Source organism: Pteronotus mesoamericanus, unplaced genomic scaffold, assembly GCF_021234165.1.
Source record: "Pteronotus mesoamericanus isolate MK-2021 breed Mesoamerican mustached bat unplaced genomic scaffold, CSHL_Meso_final scaffold_167, whole genome shotgun sequence".
Lineage (NCBI taxonomy): Eukaryota > Metazoa > Chordata > Mammalia > Chiroptera > Mormoopidae > Pteronotus > Pteronotus mesoamericanus.
Genome location: NW_026555308.1, coordinates 24,420,809 through 24,443,834, shown reverse-complemented (window position 1 = coordinate 24,443,834; position 23,026 = coordinate 24,420,809). Strand labels below are relative to the sequence as shown.

The following is a 23,026-nucleotide window of genomic DNA, read 5'->3' as shown; positions in this document are numbered from 1 at the left end:
GATCCCTCTATGCAGAGGACCTGCTTTTTCTAGTATCACTGCAAAACAACTTCACTAGCTCCACTAAGCCCTATTCAATAAGTAAAATTTATTTGTATTAAAGTCGACCTGTTTTCTATCATGTCTCCCTTAGATACAGCTAGGGTACAGAATTTATTTTTATATATTCTCTGAGAGTTGAAGTAGATTTGGAAATGTTTCTCTCTACTATACTTCATATTTTAAACAACTTTTTCTCCTATTCTTCCCCCCATCTGCCTTTGTCAAATCCTCCCAATTCTCACTATTTTGAAAAGGTGCATATGTAGTCTGAGTGTGTCTGTTCATGAGTGAGCATCTGTGTGTGGAGAGAAACTCAACAGGAGTGAAGAAGGTCTTGGGGTATGATTAGGTGGAGGGAGTCTTCTCTGGTCTAGCAGAGACAATCCATGTGGCCAGGATACCATGTGGACAGAACCTCTGAGATGAGGCTCCCCTGTTTTGTCTGTCTGTGCAGTCCCTGCCCCTTCTCACACATACTTCCCAACATCACCCGTTCTATGACCTGACATACCACACTTTCCTCAAATACTGCATTTCTTTTCTGTTAATCCCAGTATATCTCTGGTTGGCTACCTCATATATAAATCCTAACTTTCTCCATATCTGCTCAACTTGTATCAATCTTTTCCCTATATTGCAAGGCCATTTTTTTAAAACTTTTTTTTTAAATCAGATACTTCTGGAATACTTTGATCACCCTGTTTCCCACCGGAAGTTTTTCTTATTACAATTACCTTTTTTTATATTTTCTGTCAGATGGTGAGACCTGGACTGAGGATCAATTAATTATAAAGCAGAAAATTCTTGCAGTAGGGATATGACTACATGAAGGAGATGAATGTGAACAAAACAAACACGAGGGAGCTTTTGAATATGGACAAACCTTCGGAAATATTGCAAACTTTATCCAACAGCCACAAATTCTTACTGAAGAAGAATCTCAAATCTGTAATATATGTGGAAAAATTTTCAGGCAGAACTCATACTTTATTCAGCATGAAAACATCCACATGCAAGAGAAATCTTATGAGTGTCATGAATGTGGAAAAGCCTTTGGCCATAGTTCAAACCTTATGCAGCATCAAAGAATACAAACTGAAGAGAAACCCTGTGAATGTAGTGAGTGTGGGAAAACCTGGCTCAGCTCACACCTTATCCAGCATCACATAACTCACACAGGAGAGGTGCCTTAATGTGTGTAATTAATGTGGAAAAGCTTTTGGTCGGACTTCAAGTCTTATTCAGCATCAGAGAATACACACTAGGGAGAAACTCTATAAATGTACTGAATGTGGGAAGGCCTCTAGAGCTCAAATATAATAGAGCATCTGTGAGTTCCACCAAAGATAGACCATGTGAATGCAATAACTGTGGGAAAACTTCTAGTTGTAAATCACACCTTATTGAACATCAGAGTCTCCGTACAGGGGAAGCTCCTTATGATTGTAATGAGTGTGGGAAATCTTTTAGTAGGAGTTCACTCCTTATTAAACATCACAGAATTCACACTGGAGAGAGACCGTAATGAATGTAGTGAATATGGGAAGGCCTTTTGTCGGAACTCCCACCTTGTTTAGCATGAGAAAACTCGCAGTGGAGTCAAACTGTCTGAATGTAAAGAATGTGGGAAAACCTGCAAGTGTAATTCATACCTTATTTGTCATCTGGGAATTCGTGCGAGGGAGAAACTGTGAATGAAATGAAGGTGGTATTACCTTTGGTTGGAGTTAAGCTGCAGTTGAACATCAGGGAGCTCACACTGGGGTGTAGTGAGTGTGGATGGCCTTTAGGCCTAGTTCAGCTCTTGTTTATATTAAGACCTAAAAGTCCACGTAGTAAATAAATCTCATAGGTGTGTTAGGTGTATGAAAACCTTTAGGTTGAGTTTGTACCTTATTCAGCATGAGCAGGTTCACTTTGGAGGAATGATGGATGTGAAAAACCCAGCTGTGTATCGGAGAAGGACACGGAAGGGGCATAATGCAACACTACAAAAGATGATGACTAAAGTGGAACCTTAGTACTAGTTTTCATTTGGTATCGAGGATCTCCATCAGGCGGAGAATCTATGGTTTGCTTTTCTTATTGCCATAGCCATCTTCTGAAAATGGAATGAGTTAGGTCTATTTCAGGGAAGAAAGAAGCCAGGAGTTTTGGACTCAGACTCATAGATCAGGAAAGCAATAGGTTACCTTTGAACCCAATTGTTTTTCTATCTTATCTGTCCTGTTTGTTGTAACTATAGATAAAAATGGCTCTTGGGTCTTCTTGGGACAGTATTTTACTCCTCAGTGTCCTGCAGACTGCTGAATCTCTTCGTTTAATGTGACATAAATGCACTTAATAAATGTGCAGATTTTCTAAGCCAAATACTTTCTCAGTATGACATGTCATGGCTTTGCTATGTGTCAGCTTGGGTAGCTTGAACTGCGTTTGCCAGAATTTCTTTTCTTGTATGTTTCAGTTCACCTGGGCTGTAGGAGATTGTTGGGAGATTTGGGGGGCAGAAGAAAAGCAGCAGTTATTTCGTAGTTCATACTCACTGTTGCTGATCTTTTGACTCACCTCAGCAGCTGGGCCAGGTGTGTGTGTGTGTGTGTGTCTCCTCCTGTCTCTGCTTCTCTGAATGAAACGTAGTGACACACATGCTTACTATCCTTATGAGAAAAACATTTGTTTCGTATTTGGATGGAAAAAAATAATGAAATTTCTGGCTGTTTTAAAATGACACTCAATAATTCTCAAGATATCCTATCAGAAAAAGCTACTGTTCAAACTCCTTTATAACAAAAATTCCATTATATCCTGAGGCAGAGCTTCACCATCAAGTAATTGTTGGGGAAAAAGTTTGCAAACAGTTGAATAGTGGGATACCTAATTGACTGACAAAACTAAAAAAATAAGTATTTGAGCACCTATTTACCATGAATATTTTAATCATCAAAAGAAGTTCCAAATGTCCCTCTACTTAGGTAGTACATTGTTAAATTTTTTTCTAGGTATTTGAGAGAAATAACTGCTTTGTTGTAAATGCTTATTTTTAATCTAAAATAACCAGATTATTTTTCCTCCAGTTAGTCTGGATTAGTGTTTATCTGAAAAAAAAATCAGAGAAAATTATAATTACATTGTGGACTCTTGGAATTTAAAGTTGCCTCTCTGCTATAGCTTCCTGCTTTGGCTGGTGCTGTGCACCTAGTAGGTGTTCAGTGGATGGCTGAGGAATGAATCTGTTTACTGGAAACCAAGGTCTTTTTGCTTGTCTCAACTCTCTTCTCTGCACTCCGCCACCTTCTGTACTTTGCCATCCTTGCAGGTGATTACTGACATTAAGTAAGGGTGACCTGGCTCTAAGGAATCCCTTGCTATCTGGATGTCTGACTGGATATCCGGAGGAGTTTACCACCCTAGGAGGCCAGATCTGAGTTCTCAGCACTGTGCCCACATACTTCACTTGGCCCAAGTCCGTCCCCTAATGCGACAGGAAGAGCCTTTTTCTCCTGTGGAGTCTGAGAAGCTTCAGGGATGACAGGGGGCTTAAAGAGTTGGGTGTGAAGGCTGGGCAGGATTCTGATGGGCAGAGAAGCATAGCAGGGAATGGCACTAAGAAAAGCGAATGCGCAGGGTCATGTGCCAGGTGCCTGCTCGTGTGCAGAGGTGCTTGTGGAGACCGGGACAGGAGAGAAGACTTTGTCTATCAGAGGGGCTCTTGTTCTTTGGGCACAAGAATCACTAGTGACCAGATTAGTTCACTAAGATTTTAGTGCTCAGGTGAACATGAGGGCAACCAACCCATTCCAGTTTGCCAGAACTTTCTCAATTTTAGCATTGAAAGTCCCACATCCTGAAAATGCTCAATCCTGTGCAAACCAGGACATTTGGTCACCCGAATGGATAGTGATACCATCTCTTGCCCCCCTCATGGCTCTTAGTTGCAACAAAGCGTAAGAGCAGTAATTCTCAATTTAGGTTGCATACTGGAATCACTCAGTCCCAATCTCAGAGATTCTATGTATTTGCTGTGGGGTATAGCCTGGATACTGGGATTTTGTAAGTCCCCAGGTAATTTTAATGTGCATCCAAGGTTGATAATCTGTACAATAGAGGATATCAGTGCTTCACAGGTGCTGAGAGAGAAGGACACAGAGACCGCATAGGATCTGGTGGCTTAGTCATTGAGGGCTTGCAAGAGGCCTGGGCTGGGAGTATAGAGAGCATCAGGCCTGTGTGAAAGGAGAGAGGGTGTTCCAGGCTAGAAGGCAGGAGCAGTGGGAGGGGTCCATTACACTGGGGATGAAGCCAGCTATTGGGTGGATCTCTGAGGACAGTAAGCTAGGACTCACAGGGGCAGGGGACTGCTCATTTCCCAGTAAAAATCCAGTTTGGGCAACTGTGGGCTCTAGAACCAAGGGCAAATTTGGAGCTCTGCACTGGGGAAACACAGCCTAGGGGAAGTCAGAACCCTGGAGACTCCAGCCCCAACTCATGGGTACTCCACCCACTTTTCCAGCAGGCAGTTCCCTCTTCCCTTGCCTGGGAAAATATGAAAATACTTCAAGAAGGCTATAACCTAAACTTGTGTACACATTCTAAAATTTCCAGTCCTAGGAGAAGCTGGCCTGGCATTCTTCAGCTTTACCTCGTATACAGCCTTGCATCCACATGAGTGAGAGGTGTCTCCTTTGCGCTGGCTAAAGAGGTAGGAGTCTTTGGACAAAGGGGAAATAAGGAGACAAGAGATTAATTTTAGCACTAGCACCCAAAGGTGACTGCGTTAATCCCATCAGAGGCCTCTCATGGTCCTTAGGATGAAATCCTGCAAGACATTTCATATCCTGCTTCTGTTCGCCAAATTCTTCAGCTTTGTAGCCACTCCTCCCAGGCATTTTGAAATTCTTTGGGTCCTTGAACACAGTATTTTTCAACTGTAGGTTAAAAACCGATATTGGGTTATAAAATGGATTTATTGTAATTAGTTGCAACCGGCACTAAGGGTCAAAGGAAAAAGGAGGGTTAGGACAGAATAAAAAACATCTGTGTTCATTGCATATAACAGAGGTAAGTGAGACTTGTGTCCTGTGTGCAGGCAACACAGGCTTGCAATGTACAGTACTTCTTGCTGTAGAGTAGGTTAAAACCTCTGCACAATGCAGTCCCTTTTGGGAATAAGATTCTGTCTAAATCACACCTTCTTAGTAGTTCTTGGACTGAATTTTTTTGCTCTGCAGTTCCTATAGTATGCTATACTTCCTTTGTGCACTGATCACACTTTTAAAAAAATGATTTATTCATTTGCTATCTTCTGTGCTAGATTGAAAGCTCCATAAAAGCAGGGACTGTATGCACCTAACATTGTATCTGTTATTAGAGAAAGTTTTCATATCAAGTTGCTGAATGATAAACCTGAGTTTAGGTTCCAGCTCTGTGTGTGTTGTCTTTGTGTGTGTGTGTGTGTGTGTGTGTGTGTGTTCTTAGACAAATTCTTTTTATTATTTCTAACGTTTTATCTGAAAGATTTCAGTACAGAGAAAAGTTGAAAGAGTAGTGTAATGAACACCCTATATATCCTCCACTTAGATGAACAACTATTAATTTTCCCATATTTGCTTTTTATCTATGTACATTTTTTTCTGAATCATTGGAAAGTAAGCTTGAATATAACCTTCACCCCTAGACACTATGGCATGGTTCTCCTAAGGTTATGGTTATTTTCCTACATATCACAATACCATTGGCATAGCTAAGAAAATGAATATAGTTCTACGATACCATCTGAAGTGTAGTCCATCTTCAGATTTTTCCCAGCAGCTCCAAGAGTGTGTTTTATTCCTCTTTTATTTCAAATCAAAATAAAATCAAAGGTCACCTAATGCATTTGGTTTTGTCTGTGTAGTTTCTTTTAATCTAGAACAGTTCGTCCACCTTTTTTAAAAAAGTGACATTGACTTAGGGAGGAGTCAAGAACAGTTATTTTTTAGAATTTTTCAGAAAACTGACTTCTATTTTCCTGTGGTGGTGTTGGTTAACTCCCTCCTCAACACCCTATAGCTCCTCTCAACTGGAACAAGGTTGAGAGGATTGATTAAAGATTTTTGGCAAGAATATCTATCTCTTCATTCTCTGTCTCCTCTGGAGGCTCATGATGTCAGATTATTCCACCCTAAGTAGTGTCTGTTCACTTGTTTAAGACCTATCCAATGTAAAGATACGTTTTCTTTTTGCCATTAGTAATTTGCAAAGATGATAAACTTCCCGCACAGCACGAAAAATCTATTCCACTGCAGACTAAGGTTTTTAGCAATCATCCATGACCTTTTAGCAGCCTCCATGATGATTTGGACAGGTTTTTAACCTGAGACTGAGTTTCTTAATCTGCAATATGGGGATAATAATGCCTATCATTTTTGTATTTGATGTGTAATGGCATTGAAAAGTAATGTATAAAAGAGCATAGAGAAAGGCTGTCGTGGCCTGCCACCAGTTCTCCCCTTCTCTGAGAACACATCCCCTTTCCTTTAAGAAGGTTTTCTCTGCTGTGCTCCAAATATGTGTTCCAAATTGCTGGCTTCTTAGATGACCCTACTGCCTGGCCACTGTGGCGCACTGCTGACTCATCTTAGGCCAGAGTGGAATGAGCATGTGATCCAAGGCAAGACAATCTAAATGCTTCCCTGGGAAATTTGGAACCAAGTAGGGGTGGGAATAGGGTGAAGGAAACATCCCTTTTCCTTACGATGGCTAAATATGAGGGTGTGGGTCTGGAAGTTGACTATGAGAGAAAGAAAGCCTCTCAGATGAAGGAGATCAAAGCTACCTGTCTGAGATCAGGACAGAGGTCCAGGTCCAGGGGTGCTCCTGGCCTGGCTCCAGTCCTCACCAGCTGTACTTCTGCTCCCACCCAGCTAAGCTAATAAAGGCCCTCTCTTGCCTGAACAGTTACAAATTGGGTTCTAAACCTTATGACAGATAGAATCTGAATAGCGTAAGGCCTGTCATGTGCCTGTCACATCATAGATGACTCACATTCGTGTGGTCCATGCCCCTCATCCCTTCCTCTTGTTTTGGAATATGTACAATGTGCCTAGTGGAGAGGTGTGAAGGGGTGCTAGACATGGTCTGGGTCTTGAAATTTAAAAATCTTATGAGTTGTAAATGCATTTTCTTGGTGAGCACAGACTCAGAGCGAGCAGAGCTGGTGACTTATCCAGCTCCGAGTGTGGCCGCTTTGGCCACTAGAACCACCCCCCGGGCTGGAAGCCAGTGCTGCCTCCACTGAGTGCCCTCTTTTTGAAAAGTTTAAAATCAGCCCGGATGTTCAGAGGTTCAAACACTTTATTCTAGAAGGGCGGAGAAGGGAAATGAACGTAAGGGCCAGGAAGGCCTGACGGAGATCAGAGCGCATGCGTAGTATGAAGGCTGGGGAGCGCCTGGGAGCCAGAGTCTTGGGTAAGCGGAGTGAATTGGCCAGGCCCTGCGGATTCAGGAAACTCAGGGCTTCTTCCTGGTTCCCAGTCGAGGCCCGCTATTTGTGCAGCACTGTTGGCGGGGGTGGGGATGTCAATCGTGACGTGTTTTCCAGCTACTTTTCATTGGATGCTTTCTGCCATCGACAAGCGGAGTTACTATTATTAATCCCCTTCCGCAGATGACAAAACTGACATGCAGGAGAGAGAAGTAACTTACTCAAGGTCACCTTGCTGGTGATGGCAGAGTTGGAATTCAAATTGAGATCCCGTGGACTTCAGCTTGCTTGCTCTAACCCCCACCCTGTTCTGCGCACTGGCAAGCGAGGCCTGACTGTGAACAACCATTGAGGCCAGGTTCCCCTAGCGGAGGGCCAGGTGAGCAGTGGCTGGACAACCTCCCCCAGGGGCGAGCCCCTGTCTTCCTCCGTAGGGCCCCAGGGCTTGGGGACTCTGCTCAGAGGCCTTCCTCTGGGGCCAACGGAAACCTGGACCGCGGGTTGAAGGGGCAGACGAGGGGGGTTCTGGGGGCCCCGCCCCACTGCAGTGGGGCCGCCTGGAGGGGAGCCCTGCTGAGGAGACCGGGAGACCCTGATAGTGCCCCCGAAGAGGGAGGGGAGACCAGCGGGAGGGTGAGTGGAGATGGCTTCGCAGGTCTACAGGGGGAGGACATGGGGAAGACCCCCTCACTCCCCTCCCACCGCCAGTGCTAAACATAACCCATTGAGCTGTTGGGACCCACAGGGTGGTATCTGCGGGCAGAGGGCCAGATTGGGGCCCATCCTTGGACCTGGAAAATGACACTGTGACTCTGGGGCCATGGAAGGTCTGGGCAGAGGAAGGTTGCCAGTGGAAAGAATGGCCTTCCTTCCCGCGGCCCAGGCAGTTCCCTCCTGGTCTCTTCCCTGTTCCAACCCAGGTATACTTTATGTCACTCACCTCTTTATTCCCCAGTACAGCTTCCAGGGGTCCCCAGGGGTGCACAGGACCTGCGGAGGTGACGGTGCTGCACTCAGGCTGTTGCAGGCTGGTTTAGGGAGACTGTCCCAGAGCAGACCCGAACTGAGACTCCCCACCCAAGAGAGTAGTTCTCAGATGCTGCGGTCCTGGCCCCAGGGAGGAGATGCAGCTCTTCTGCTTTCCGATGTCTGAGGTCCTTTTTAAATAATAATTAAAACAGTAGATAGTAGATGACAGGGTTTTTTTGTTTTGTTTTGTTTTGAATGCCCTAGGCAAAATTAAAAGTTGGCAGTCCTACCTTCCTCCATTTCCTCTCCCTTTCTCACACACGCACCTTAACATACCCATTAAAAAAAATTGCAAGTTTCACTAACCTTCATATTTGGAAATCACTGAACTGAACTGAACTGAACTGCTGGCCAATACTGGCTGGTGAGGTGGGAGGGGCATCCATGTGGCTTTCTGGTCCATGGTCCCCTCTGACTGACTGTGGGATCCTGGAGTCTTCTCTCCTGCTCTCTGTTTCTTCATCCGTACAGAGGGATCTATAAATCCCCTTTAATATTAAAATGTTGGTGGTCCTTTGAGTCTGGCTGGCATCAGTTCATTTCCCAAATTGCATCTTCTTGCAGTCCCAGCATTACCAGCTGTTCCACACAGGACCCTGACCTGTCCCCTTGGAAAGAAGGGCTGTTGTCTGAGGGTGCCTCTCACCTCCCTTGTCATGTGTGTCCTTCACCTCCTGATGCCTCCCTTCTGTGCCACCAGGTGGCCCGGTCATCACTGTGCCATTTGGGTGCGTTCCAACCAGGTCTGTCCTCCCTGCGGCACCCCAGGTTCCCACTCAATTCCTCTCCTTCCTCTGCTTGTTCCTGTTCACCTTGGGGAAAACTCATTCCTCAGGGCTGTCAGGCTTGGCAAAGGCAGAGAGGAAAGCAGACTAGTTGAATACATTTGCCCTTAGATTTTGAGTGGCCAACAAGGTCTACCTCACTGGAGAGCAGGATTGGGGGTGGAGGGTGGGTGGGGGTGGGGTAGGGAGTGCTGACAGGAGGTGGTACACTGGGTGTCCCCATGGTAACCCCAGACTGGGAAGAGGAAAGCACTGTATCATGTAATGTGTTATTTGTCTCTCTCTGCAGTAGTTACCAAGAGCCTGCAAATTCCTGTCTTTTCTGGTCCCTGAATTGTTCGCATTGGCCTAAACTGGGCATGGGGCGTCCAGTAAGTGCACAGTTAATTTTTGTGGAGGAATCTACATGGAATGGACAGGACCAAGCTGAGCTTTGCAGAAGTGGAATTTAAAAGGTCTAAAGTTGCAGAGAGGGCACTCTGAGGGACCCCAGGGATGGAAGCTACAGATGCTTGGGGTGGACTGTGGCCCAGGACTGGAGGGAGACATGGTGGGTGAGGGGCAGGAAAGGTGGGTGGTTGGAAAATTTTGTGAAAATCAGAAGGCGGATAATCCAGAAGCATGGGAAAATGGGAGAAGCCAGCGTGAGCTCCTGGCTAGAGTGTGGGTGATGGCGAGAATGACTGAAATAGTCAGCTTTAGACAAGTTTAGTTTGTGGGGAGTAGACAGGAAGGGGTACAGACCATCCGATGAAAATGTCCAGAGTACCCACCCCAGTTCCATCCAGGGCGTTGGGGATCAGTATGTAGCCATGACTTCTACCTGGGGAGTTTTAGAGCTGGGACTCAGCACCCTCTGGTCCCACCAACTTTATCATTTTAGAGCAAAGGAAACAGACTCTGAAGTTCAGGTGACTTATCAATAGGCCTAGAGGGTGAGGGGAGATCAAAAGGGGAGCTTTGGAGAGAGGAAAGGATCTAATTTTTCAGGTGAAGAGAAGAGAAAACTGGTGAGTGACAGAAAGGAGGAGCACATTAGAACTTTTCCAAAACCCTCCGACAGAATTCAAAGAGGAGCAATAAACAGTATAGCCAGGAGGGCACCCACACCTCTGCTCTCTGCCTTTACACTTGTTCCACTTTAGTGATCAACAGTTCTCAAAGCTTCAGAGACACTCCTTGTCCCCAGCTGCAGTGAGGGGGTCTGCATCGGGGACTGTGGAGAGGCCTTAATGCCTGGGCATGGCCAAGGGTGTTTGCACAGAGTGCAGAGAGCTAAGGGCAGTGCCTTTGCTCCGAGGACCTTGTCTTCTGCAGTCACCATGCACAGCTTGAATCCCCAGTGCTGCCAAGCACAGCCCTTGGAAAGAAGGGCTGTTGTCTGAGGGTGCCTCTTACCTCCCTTGTCCTGTGTGTCCCTCACCTCCTGATGCTTCCCTTCTGCACCACCAGGTGGCCCGGTCATCACTGCACCATTTGGGTGCGTTCCAACCAGGCCTGCCTTCCGTGCAGCACCCCAGGTTCCCACTCAGTTCCTCTCCTTCCTCTGCTTGTTCCTGTTCACCTTGGGGAAAACTCATTCCTTAGGGCTGTCAGGCTTGGCAAAGGCAGAGAGGAAAGCAGACTAGTTGAATGCATTTGCCCTTAGATTGCGAATGGTCAGTAGTCCCTTTTTCCACAGGAATATTTGAATTTTAGGAGAAGTCTGTCCTCTTACCCCGCAACTTTAAGCAAGCTCTTGAGTCCTAGCTCTGTGCTTGTCCCTTCAGTATGCAGTTTTTTATTTGGTCCTCCCAATGATCCACTGGGCAAGTGTTACGTCCTCCGTTTTCCAAATGGGGGGCCCAAACTCCTGAGAGTTTTAGCAACTTTGCCATGGTTACACAGCTAACAAGTGATAAAGCTGGGATGATAGTTGAGGGCTTCTAAAGCCAAGTCCATCTAGCTCTTCTGCATCTCAGGTACTCATTCAAAGACGGCATCTGTAATGACATGGTGAAGGAGAAGATATGAGGGATCCTTAACTGAGGGCGTTGACCTCCAGGCCTAGAGGGTACCCAGGGCTTCAGGAAGGTCTGTGAAAGTATTTGTAAAACTTCCTTTGAAAAATGATCTGCTCATTTTTCAGCAGAGGGCTCCTCGTGGCCAGTTGGACCCCTCCCCATCTAAACAGGCAGAAGGCCAGTTACTGAATAAGGGCGCTTCAGACCCTGGTCTTATTATCTCCCCCTGGTCCTCATTCTGAAACCTGAAGGGGCCAAATAGCTGATGGAAAGAGCAGTGGAGAGGTTCTTCTGTGGCCAGTGGGTGGATGATAACAGAATTGAATGGTTAGAACTTTAGAGCTGGAAGAGGTTGGGGCAGCCTAGTCCAACCTCTTCATTTTGCAGAGGTGGAAATTGGGGCTCAGAGAAGGGACCCCCACATGCCCAAAGTCACCCAGCGAGTTAGTGGCAGAAAATGTTTTGTGTTTTTTAGGTCCGCTGAAGAGGTCTGTAAGGCTGTCAAGTTTATAGAGGCAAAGAAGTCAGCATTTATTAAACCTCACATATGTGCTAGCATTTCCACAGGCATTATCTCCTTGTGCCAAATGAGAATTGGGGTTAGGTGCTCCACCTCTTGCCTCCACTTTTCCCTTACACAGGTAATGCTGACTTTAGAGGACAAGGACATGAAGGGCTTCACATGGGCCATAGCCCCAGCCTTGACCTCACTGGGTTACCTGCTGATACTGCTGGTCGCCATCTTCCCCTTCTGGGTGCGCCTTGTGAATGAAGAGTCCCGTGAAGTGTTTTTCAGTGGCCTGTTTGAGAACTGCTTTCATATCAAGTGCTGGAAGCCTCGACCCTTATCCAGTAAGGAGGGATGGAAGCAGGGACTAGAAAGAGATGGGGCTGGTGCAGGAACTGGAGGGGGAGGGCAGAGGACAGGATTTAATAAGCCCATAAGGGCATTTTCTCTAAGTCTCCACTCGGAGGGTTAGAGGAAATTGGGCAGTGGGGAGGCAGTCAATAATGCCAGGCTGACACTGGAGTCAGGAGCCAGAGTGTCAGCAGCAAAGTTTATTTCTGGAGAAAGAGTGGCTGTGCCTGGGATTGGGCAGGGGATCATGCCTTACTCTGTGAGGCTCCCGCACCTCTCAGGGCTGCCGTAAGCCTGTCCAGACAGCAGCCTTCAGGCGCCGCTCCTAGCCAGCCAAGAAGCCTGCGTAGCTGAGTGCAGGCTCGATTTCAGCCTCCATTTGTTCCGTTGGCCCCACACCTGTCCAACTCTGGGTGGCAGCTCTGCAGATACTGTGTTCAGGCCTGGGCACATTACCAATGAGACACTCAAGATCTTGTTTTACAGAGAACTTGGAAAGTTCATGATAGTGTCTGTCTTGGAAAAGAGGTGACCTCGGGAGACCCAGGGGTTATCTCTTGGTAATAGGAGAGGAGGGACACTTTGGGGAAGATGGGCCAGACTGTGTGAGCTCTTTGATCCAGAGTTCCGCAACCTTGGCACTGCTGACATTTTGGGTTGGATAACCTTTGCTGGGAGCTCCCTTGTTTCTTACAGGTTAATAGCACACCAGCCCTCTTCTACCCACTAGATACCTGTAGCACCCTTCCTCCCTTAGTTGTGACAAACAAAATTACTTCTTGGCATTGCCAAGTATCCCTTGTAGGGGGGCAAAATTGTCTCTGGTTGAGACTGAGAAGCATTGTTTTAACCCAAAGGTAAATTCTAGAATTCTAGATCTTCAACAATACCTTTGTCTCTTTGTTCTAACTCCAGCTGTCCATTTGTGCATGTTCCAGAAGGTATACAAACTAATTTTAATATGGGTCCGAATCGTGCAAGAGTAGGAGAATATATCACCCGGTCCTTAAGGCTCTGGCTCTGCTGTTTTGGGTCTGTTTCATTATTTCTATTAACCAGGATGATTATAGGGGTTCCCTGCAGTGTTCAGAACATCTTCATCTCAAGAAGTTCTGATTTTCCATCGGTGACTTCTTTCAGTGTGACCAATATGAATGCAATTCCTTACATTTCCTCATGTAATAAATTTTCTCATGAGGGTTTTATTTTACGTTGTTTTTAAAACCACCGTTTGTCCATCTAATTTTTCTGTTTGTTTACTTCCAAGTCATGGGGAACAAAGAGGGGCCAAAACATTGTTGGGGCCAAATTGACATGGTCAGAACCTTGGTGCCAGGCCACATGTTGGGACCCGAAGTGGTGGAGCTCCAGGGGTCATCCCCGCCCCGAATCTGTGGGCTCTGCCCTTTGGGGTCAGTGTGCCCAGCGCCAGCCTGCTCTCCCTCCCCTGCAGTTTACATCATCCTTGGCCGCGTTTTCCTGCTGTCTGCAGTCGTCTTGTCTTTCCTCACCACCCTCATCATGGTGTCCTTTGCATCTCAGCTCTTTCCAAGGACCCGGAAGCACAATTTTGTGTCAGCCTTCTTCAGCTTCCTCACAGGTGTGGAGTAGGCAGAGGTAGCTTGGGGAGGGCCTGGGGGGTGGTGTCCAAAGGTGGATAGAAGGTTGGGGAGAAGGGGACGGTCTCTGTGACGTCAGGGGAGAGGATTATAAGGCCTCTTTTCTTGGTTTCTCTATGAAGTAGCCTACCCCCACATCTACCTCCTCAGCAGTTAAGACCCCTCTTCTTTGGGGCTTTTCCGTACTCCACATTTCCAGCTAGCAGACTCATTACCACATTGGTTGGGGTCATTTCTCTGGTGGTCATTTTACCATAATCTCTATTCCGGTGACTACCATGGAGTCTGGAATAGAATTCTAATGCAACTGAAATAATATGATAAAAATGGAATATAAATGTTTCTTAGATGAATGAATGGAAAGACCATCTCTGCTCTTTGGAACCTTTGCTTTTAAAGATTCACCAGGGCCCTCCCTTTCTATGAGATGGAGGAGCTGGAAGTTTCACAGTGGGAAAATCAGGTTGAGTTCAATCCAGAGCATCACACCCAAAGGGCCCAGGCTGGAGTCAGCTGAGGTCATGAGCACACAGGGTACCCAGGAAAGGGGTTTCTGATTAGGGGGCCCCTGGGAGGTGAGGCACATGGGCCTTGAGATGAGTTGGAAAGAGGGCAAGTCAGGCACGGGGGGTGGAAGTTAGTGATTCAAGAGGGCGAGGTGTGCCAGCAGAAGAAAGGAGCCTCCAGGCAGGAGCAACACAGCCTGCATGGCTCTGTCTGATTAAGTCTGAAGAAGGCTGGAGCGAAGGCAGAACCACAGGAGAAGAGCAAGGGTGCTTCTCTGTGACCCTGCAGGGGCTTGCGCTCTCCTGGCCTTGTTGCTGCATGCCCTGGAGATCCAGAGTCTGAGGATGAAGCCCAGCCCTCCCGAGTTCTCTGTGCAGTGGCCTTACTACGTCCTGGGCTTTGGCATCTTTCTGTTCATACTGGCTGGTGAGTGTCCTGGGGCTGGTGCCCCTCCTCTCCCTGTCCTCGATCTGGATTCAGGAGCCGTGGACCCTCTAGAGCTGTGCTGTTCAAAACTGCAGTCATTAGCTACATGTGCTGTTCAATTAATTGAAATGAAATAAAGTTAGAAATTCAAAGCCTCAGTCACACGAGACGCATTCCAAATGTTCAATAACCACATTATTATGTGTCTAGTGGCTACCATATTAGACAGTACAGATATAGAGATTTCATCGTTGCAGAAAGTTCTACTGGACAGCACTGTTCTAGAGCTTCAACCCTACCCCAATTCTTGCCCTTCCCAATTCTTATCCTACTTGACTTAAGGACCAGACTCTTCCAAATTTTCATACTCTTCCTTATACCATCCTGTTTCCTGAGACTTTCTATTCCTATCTCTATCTTTATCCTGAAATTGAATATCTTTCCTCACCCTCTTTATCTTTATATACCATCACCATCTAAATTCATAATCCTCTCTCATTTTGTCTCTATTCCTAATCCTCTCCTTGCTATATTAACCTGACCCATGACTATTTTAACTCAAATTTATTATGCACTGAATATATAATAAAGAATATTTAAATATATCTGTAAGATAAGTAAGACATGTTTCTAATCAACCTATAAATTTCAAAACAGTGGAAAGATGTGACCTCTGGGGGGAAAAAAAGAATATTTAAATATATCTGTAAGATAAGTAATTAAAAATAAACTGTACGCCCATATTTCCACCATAAAGTTTCAGAACTAGCCATATTTCATTGACTCCATTGTTTATGTTACACCCTTATTTTATGTACCACTGAGAAAGAAAAATTGATGCCAAGTATAATTATAAGATGTTATAGCTTGTAAGACACATCCTCATTTCACAGATGTTAAAATGTGAAAAAAAATTGGCTTGACGAAATTAATGAAATACAGTAGTGCATCTTTTCTCCTCTCCAGAATGATTTTTTTTGAAACTTACGCTAATCATATTTAGTACAAACATATATTCTTAGACAATATGTTATTTAGTTTGCATGCTTTAAAGATTTATGTATAAATGTAATCGTATTGTGCTTATTATTCTGGAACTTGCTATTTTGATCAACATTATAACCTTGAGATTTCTCCATATTAATGCAAGGAACTGAGATTCATTTATTTTTACCACTGTAAGTATTTACTTGAATAACTGATCCACAATTTATCCATTTTCCTGTCAATGGGTATTTGATGGTTTCTAGTTTATTTTTATTACCAGCAACACTACTATGACCTTTCTTGTGTATGTCTCTTGCTGCACATGCCAAGTACTGGAATTTCTAGATCCAGATTATGCAATTTTCAGGTTTTTTTAGATGATGTTCAATAGATTTCCCAAGAGATGGTAATAATTTGCACTCTCACTGGCAGGACAAAAGAATTCCTGTTGCTTTACCTCCTTGTCAGCATTTGAAATTGTGAGACTTTTAAAGCTTTGCCAATTTAATTGGTGTAAGATCGTATCTCATGCTATTAAAATACATTTTCTTAATTACTAAACAGGTTGAACATGTTTGCATATATTTATTGGCTATTTGTGTTCTTCTAAGGAATTCTTATTTAGTATTTTGGCTATTTTTTGTCCTTTGAAACTGATTTGTAGGAGTTCTCTATGTAATTTAGATACTAGTTCTTTATTAGTATAAGTATTGCAAAAATCTTCTAGTTTAGGGCCTGGCTTTTTACTAATCATATTGGATTCTTCGACGAACAGGAATGAATTTGACAGCTAAATTTATTGATATTTTCCTTTAAATTGTTTTTTCCTTTGTGTATTATTTAAGAAATCTTTCCTTATTGAGGTCTTTGTTTTGTTTTTTAAAAATATTTTATTGTTATTCAGTTACAGTTGTCCCCATTTTTCCCCCTTTGCTCTCTTCCACCCAGGAAACACCTCCCCCCAACCCCCGCTCCCACAGTCAGTCCCCACCGCGTTGTCTGTGTTTATGGGTCATTCATACATGTTCCTTGACTAGTCCTTTCCTCTTCTTTCCACCCTTAACTTCCTCCTCCTTCCCCTCTGGTCACTGGCAGTCCATTCCTTGTTTCCATGCTTCTGGTTCTATTTTGCTTGTTTGTTTGTTTTGTTCATTAGGTTCCTCTTATAGGTGAGATCATAAGGGATTTGTCTTTCATCACCTAGTTATTTTACTTAGCTAGCCTAATATTCTCCATTTCCATCATGCTGTTGTGAAAGGTAGGAGTTCCGTTTTTGTTTCTGCTGCATAGTATTCCATTGTGTAAATGTACCACAGTTTTTTGATCCATTCATTTACTGATGGGCATTTAGGCTATTTCCAGCACTTGGCTATTATAAATAATGCTGCTATGAACATAGGGGTGCATAAGCTCTTTTGAATTGGTGCCATGCTGAAAGTGAAAGGGTGGAAAAAATGTCACAAGCAAATGGACATTAAAAAAAAAAGCTGGGGTAACAATGCTTATATCAGACAAAATAGACTTCAGAACAAAGGCCATAAAAAGAGACAAAGAAGGTCACTACATAATACTTAAGGGAACAGTCCACCAAGAAGATATAACCCTTGTAAACATATATACACCCAACATAGGAGCACCTAAATATATAAGGAAAATCTTCGAGGCCTTCAAGAGAAATATCGACAGCAACACACTCATTGTAGGGGATTTTAACACCCCATTGTCAACAATGGATAGATCTTCCAAACAAGGAATCAACAAGTATATTGTGACATTGAACCACATTCTAGAGCAAATGGACTTAACTGATGTATACACAGCCTTTTACCCCAAAGAAGCAAAATACACATTTTGTTCAAATGCACATAGAACATTTTCAAAGATAGATCACATGGTAGGACACAAAACAAGCCTTAACAAATTCAGGAAATTGAAATTGTATCAAGCATCTTCTCAGACCACAATGGCTTGAAACTAGAAACTAGCCTCAAGGAAAAAAACTCCTCGTTGAGGTCTTAAAGATATATTCTTATATTATCTTCTAAAGTTTTGTGGTTTTGTTTTCTATATTTAACTCTTTAATTCATTTTGACTAAATTTATGGTGTAAAGTAGGAATCATTTCCTTATGTTTTTCAAATGAATATTGAGTTTTTATAATGGCAGGTATTGACTAGTCTGTACTGATCTGTAGTGCCATTTCTGTTATTAATCATATTTCCATATTCTATTAACTTGTCTCTTATAGTGCCCAAATCATATTTGCATAGTTTCTGTAGCTTTATGGTACTTGATATTATATATTTTGTTATCTTGTAGGAAAAATTCTTCCACTTGTTCTTTTTCAGAGGTACCTTAGATATTTTGGCCTTTTTAAGAAATATATTTTATTGATTATGCTATTACAGTTGTTCCAGTTTCTCCACCTTTGCCCACCTCCACCTGGTACCCCACTTCACTCCAGGAATCCCTACCTTAGTTCATGTCCGTGGGTCGTGCATAAAAGTTCTTTGACTCCTCCATATTCTATGCTATTCTTAACACCCCCCTGTCTATTTTGTACCTACCAGTTACGCTTCTTAATCCCTGCACCTTTGCCCCCATTCTCTCCCTTCCACTTTCCAGCTGATAACCCTCAAAATGACCTCCATATCTATGATTCTGTTCCTGTTCTGGTTTGCGTAGTTTTTTTTTTTAGATTTGCTTAGTTTGTTGATAGTTGTGAATTTGTTGCCATTTTAATGTTCATAGTTTTGATGTTCTTTTTCTTAAATAAGTCCCTTGAACATTTAATGTAATAACAGCTTGGTGATGATGAACTCCTTTAGCTTTACCTTATCTGGAAAGCACTTTATCTGTCCTTCCATTCTAAATGATAGTTTTGCTGGATAGAATAATCTAGGTTGTAGGTCCTTGCTTTTCATCACTTGGAATACATCTTGTCAGTCCCTGCCTGCCTGCAAAGTTTCTTTGAGAAATCAGCTGGTAGTCTTATGCGAACTCCTTTGTAGGTAACTCTCTCCTTTTCTCTTGCTGCTTTTAAGATTCTCCCATTATCTTTAACCTTTGGCATTTTAATTATGATGTGCTTTGGTGTGGTCCTCTTTGGGTCCAACTTGTTTGGGACTCTCTGTTGTTCTTGGGTTTGTATGTCTATTTCCCTCACCAAATTAGGGAAGTTTTCTTTCATTATTCTTTTCAAATAAATTTTCATTTCTTGCTATTCCTCTTCTCCTTCTGGAACTCCTATGATTTGGATGTTGGTACGTTTGGAGATGTCTCAGAAGCTTCTTATACTCTCCTCAATTTTTTTAAATATATATTTTATTGATTAGGCTTATTACAGTTGTCCCATTTTTTTCTCCCCTTTATTCCCCTCTGCCCTTCACCCCCTGTCCCACCAGCATTTCTCTGCCTTAGTTCATGTCTGTGGATTGAACATATAAGTTCTTTGGCATCTCCATATTCTATGCTCTTCTTAATCTCCCCCTGTCTATTTTGTACTTACTATTCATGTTTCTTATTCCCTGTACCTTTCCCCCCATTCTTCCCCCTCCCCTCCTCTCTGATCTCCATTTCTGTGATCCTGTTCCTGTTATAATTGTTTGCTTAGTTGGTTTTTTTTTAAGGTTCAGTTGTTAATAGTTGTGAGTTTGTTATCATTTTACTGTTCACAGTTTCTGATCTTCGTCTTTTTCTTAGATGAGTCCCTTTAACATTTTGTATAATAAGCGCTTGGTGATGATGAACTCCTTTAACTTTACATTATCTGGGAAGCACTTTATCTGCCCTTCCATTCTAAATGATGGCTTTGCTGGATAGAGTAGTCTTGGATGTAGGTCCTTGTCTTTCATGACTTTGAATATTTCATGCCAGCCCCTGCTTGCCTCAAGGTTTCTTTTGAGAAATCAGCTGAGAATCTTATGGAAACTCCTTTGTAGGTAGCTATCTCCTTTTCTCTTGCTGCTTTTAAGATTCTCTCCTTATCTTTAATCTCGGGTAATGTAATTATGATGTGCCTTGGTGTGTGTTTCCTTGGGTCCAACTTCTTTGGGACTCTCTGAGCTTCTAGGATCTCTTGGAAGTCTATTTCCCTTGTCAGATTGGGGAAGCTCTCTTTCATTATTTTTTCAAGTAAGTTTTCAATTTCTTGCTCTTCATCTTCTCCTTTTGGTACCCCTATGATTCGGATGTTGGAACATTTAAAGTTGTCCCAGAGGTTGCTAAGCCTCTCCTCATTTTTTTAAATTATTTTTTCTTCGTTCTGTTCTGGTTGAATGTTTATCCCTTCCTTCTGCTCCAAACTATTGATGTGCGTCCCCGTTTCCTTCCCTTTACTGTTGACTCCCTGTAAATTTTTCCATATTTCACTTTGCATATCCTTCACTTTTTCCTCCATTTTGCGACCATAGTCAACTAATTCTGTGAGCATCCTGATTAGCAGTGTTTTGAACTGTACATTGGATGGGTTGGCCATCTCTTCATTGCTTAGTTCTATTTTTGGAGCTTTGATCTGTTCTTTCATTTGGGCCATATTTCTTTATCTTAGTGAGCCTGTTACATTGGAAGGGGTGGAGATTTAGGTATTTGCCAGGCAGGGCAACCCAGGTTGCTGAATTTTGACGCTGTGTCGGGGAGGGCTCCAAGAGGGAACAATGCTGCCTGCTTGGTTCTTGGTCGGCTTTCAGGCACTTACCCTGCTACCCACAATCATTTTGGGCCCTTCTGGTGCTGATTCCAAGGTGAGTAGGTTTCTGTACATTCTAGGACCCTGTGGGTCTCTCCAACAGACTCCTGTGAGGATGGGAGTTTCTCCCACTGCAACAACCCCTACAGATTTTTACAGCCACAAGTTTTTTCTCAAGTTACATGCCATTTTGTCCAATGTTTTAATTTCTTGTTTTGTCTAAATCTATACATTTGGCATTATTTTATGCATTTAATATTCATTTGTTTAAATTAACCCACATATTTACTAATTTAGTTGCTCATCAAACCTCCTTAGACCTTCTAATATCATTATCCTTCTGCTTGAAATACATTCTTTATAATGCTTTTTAATAATAGTCAGTTAGAGATACACTCTATTTTGTTTAAAATTTGTTTATTAAAGTTATTTATGCCAAACATAAATTTTAAGTTGACAGTTATTCTCTGAGCATTCAAGACATTATTCTATTATTTTTCCATTTCCATTGTTGTTGAGAAGTTAGATCTCTGTTAAAATATTCTTTTTAAGGCAGTCTTTCTTTGGTATTTTTCAGGATATGGGTATTTGTGTTAGGATTTGTTGTGTGAACTAAATCTGAGGAGTAGTATTTTTCAGTATTTCTAGAACATTTTAATTTTCTTCTCATTTCCTTTTTTTCACTTTGTGGAATTCCAGGAAGACCTCTGTTAGACTGTTGTCACTCTATCCTGCATGCTCTTAATTTCTCTTTCGTATTTTCCTTCTCTTTGTCTTTCTGGGCTGCATTCTAAATAACATATATAGAGATACCTTCAGTTTCATTCATTCACTTTTTAGCTGTCTGAGCTGCTATTTAATCTATTCATTAAATTTTTATTTCAATTAATCTATTTTTATAACTAGAAGTTATATTTTCCTCCAAATGTTATGTTCTTATACTCTCTTGTCCTTATATTTTAAATTTATTCTCTAAATATATTTTCATCATACATGTTAAATGGACTTATTTTACATTTTGTGTCTTATAAGTTTAGTAACTAAATTATTTGCAGGTCTGAGTCTATTGGTTGCTGTTTATGCAGGCTCTTGGTTGTGATGCCTTATTTCTTGGTATATGTTTCATGTTTTTTGTGTGAAATAGTTTTCCTTGAAATTTTTTTTTTTTTTGGTAGAAATTCTTTGAGACCCGTATTTAAAGTGTTTCCTCAAAAATGGATTTGCATTTGCTTCTGCCTGGTGCATTGGTACACAACTAGCCTAGGATCACAAACAAAATACATAGGTATTATTAATTTAACAGCAGACACACATGACAGCTAGCCTACGTTTGTGAATTCTTGGTCAGCACAGGTTGCTTTGAAGTTCCAATTTAATATGGCAGACTTTTATTAAATTTTCTGCTTGAGCATGCCATGGGCCTTTTCTGCTATTTTTTGTGCCCCAAATGACCAAAAGAATGAAAAATCAGAGTCACCTGGGGTGACTGTGCATCTCCAAGGTAAAAGCTAATTGTGTGCTTGCTTAACTCTCTAATTCCTGTTTTCATTATGGTTTTGGCTTCTAAGAATATCTTACTCTGGTGCCAGCCTGATGGTGCATTTAAAAATACATTTTTGAAGAAATATTTTATTTAGAATTTTTGTTGTTTTTAGTGGGAGAGTATCTAATCAGCTATAATGCTGAAAATAGAAGTCATCCTTTATCTTAGTGTTAACATTAATACAGCATTTACCATTCACTTAAGATATCTTCATTTATTCTCATGAACATCAATTCTCTTTTTCCTTTCTTTTACTTTACTAAGGGTCTTGAGTTGGGCATCAAAAGGCCTGGGCTTTGTGTTTGACCTTCCTCTCATAAACCTTGTATTCTCACTTGTTACTGGTTAGACAATTGCTAATTCCAGCACTGGCCATGGTTTTGTGAGTTTTTCCATCTGTCTGTATGCCTTGTCTTCTGGTGCATTTGTTTCCCTTCTGTCACTATAGCACTTGAGTATAAGGGAGGGCAGGTACAGACCAGAAGGAGTTGCATTAATGGAGGGAGTTCCTGGCCTCTAGGGCGTGAAGCACGACACTCTCTCTAACCTGAGTCAAACTTTTGCTGTTACCTAGGTGCCATCTGCCTCTTTCAAGAAACAGCCTGCCTTAGGTGCCGTTTATTACCCATTTCCCAGAATATTGAGGAGACCCAAGAGATCCCGCATCTGGAGAATCTGGACAGTTTGGGAGGAGGACTGAGCTCAATACAAAAGGAGACCCTGCTGAAGGAAGAGACAGTTATCTAGTCCAGGAGAATCTGTCCTCTGCCCTTCATCAAGCTGTGTGAGTGGCACCCCTTCTTCTGCCAGGCTCCACCACTTTTAATAAGCTTCTTGAGTGTCAACTTGATGCTCCACTTCCTTATACAGTGATCTATTTTGTTCATATTTGAATTTTTTGTATTTGGAATTTGTTTTTTGAATTCTGAGCTCCCTGAGTGATTTCTCTTTTTCTTTCTTCCCTCCTTCCCTCCCTTCCCATTTTTGCAGGTGTTTTCAATAAAAGAAGGACTACTGTCTGTTAATCTATACCTCAAAAACCCAGCTGGAGAGCAGGAGGGGAGGGAGGAATATTAAA

The 23,026-nt window shown here is 42.8% G+C and overlaps 1 protein-coding gene across 6 annotated transcripts in view; it reads left to right on the top strand.

Annotated features, from left to right (window-relative positions):
- Positions 1-23,026, top strand: part of TMEM225B (transmembrane protein 225B) — a 30,956-nt gene extending 7,930 nt beyond the window's left edge. For 3 of the 6 annotated variants that reach the window (XM_054589847.1, XM_054589846.1, XM_054589845.1), the window contains exons 3-9: positions 7,688-7,883; positions 9,608-9,689; positions 11,963-12,173; positions 13,634-13,780; positions 14,595-14,732; positions 22,523-22,732; positions 22,939-23,026. In XM_054589847.1, the coding sequence (XP_054445822.1) occupies positions 9,678-9,689; positions 11,963-12,173; positions 13,634-13,780; positions 14,595-14,732; positions 22,523-22,695 (681 nt within the window). In that variant the 5' untranslated portion in view covers positions 7,688-7,883; positions 9,608-9,677 and the 3' untranslated portion in view covers positions 22,696-22,732; positions 22,939-23,026. Of the gene's footprint in view, positions 1-798; positions 3,951-7,687; positions 7,884-9,161; positions 9,277-9,607; positions 9,690-11,962; positions 12,174-13,633; positions 13,781-14,594; positions 14,733-22,522; positions 22,733-22,938 lie in introns of those variants that run through there. The other 3 variants (XM_054589848.1, XR_008530506.1, XR_008530505.1) reach the window with 3 other exon arrangements.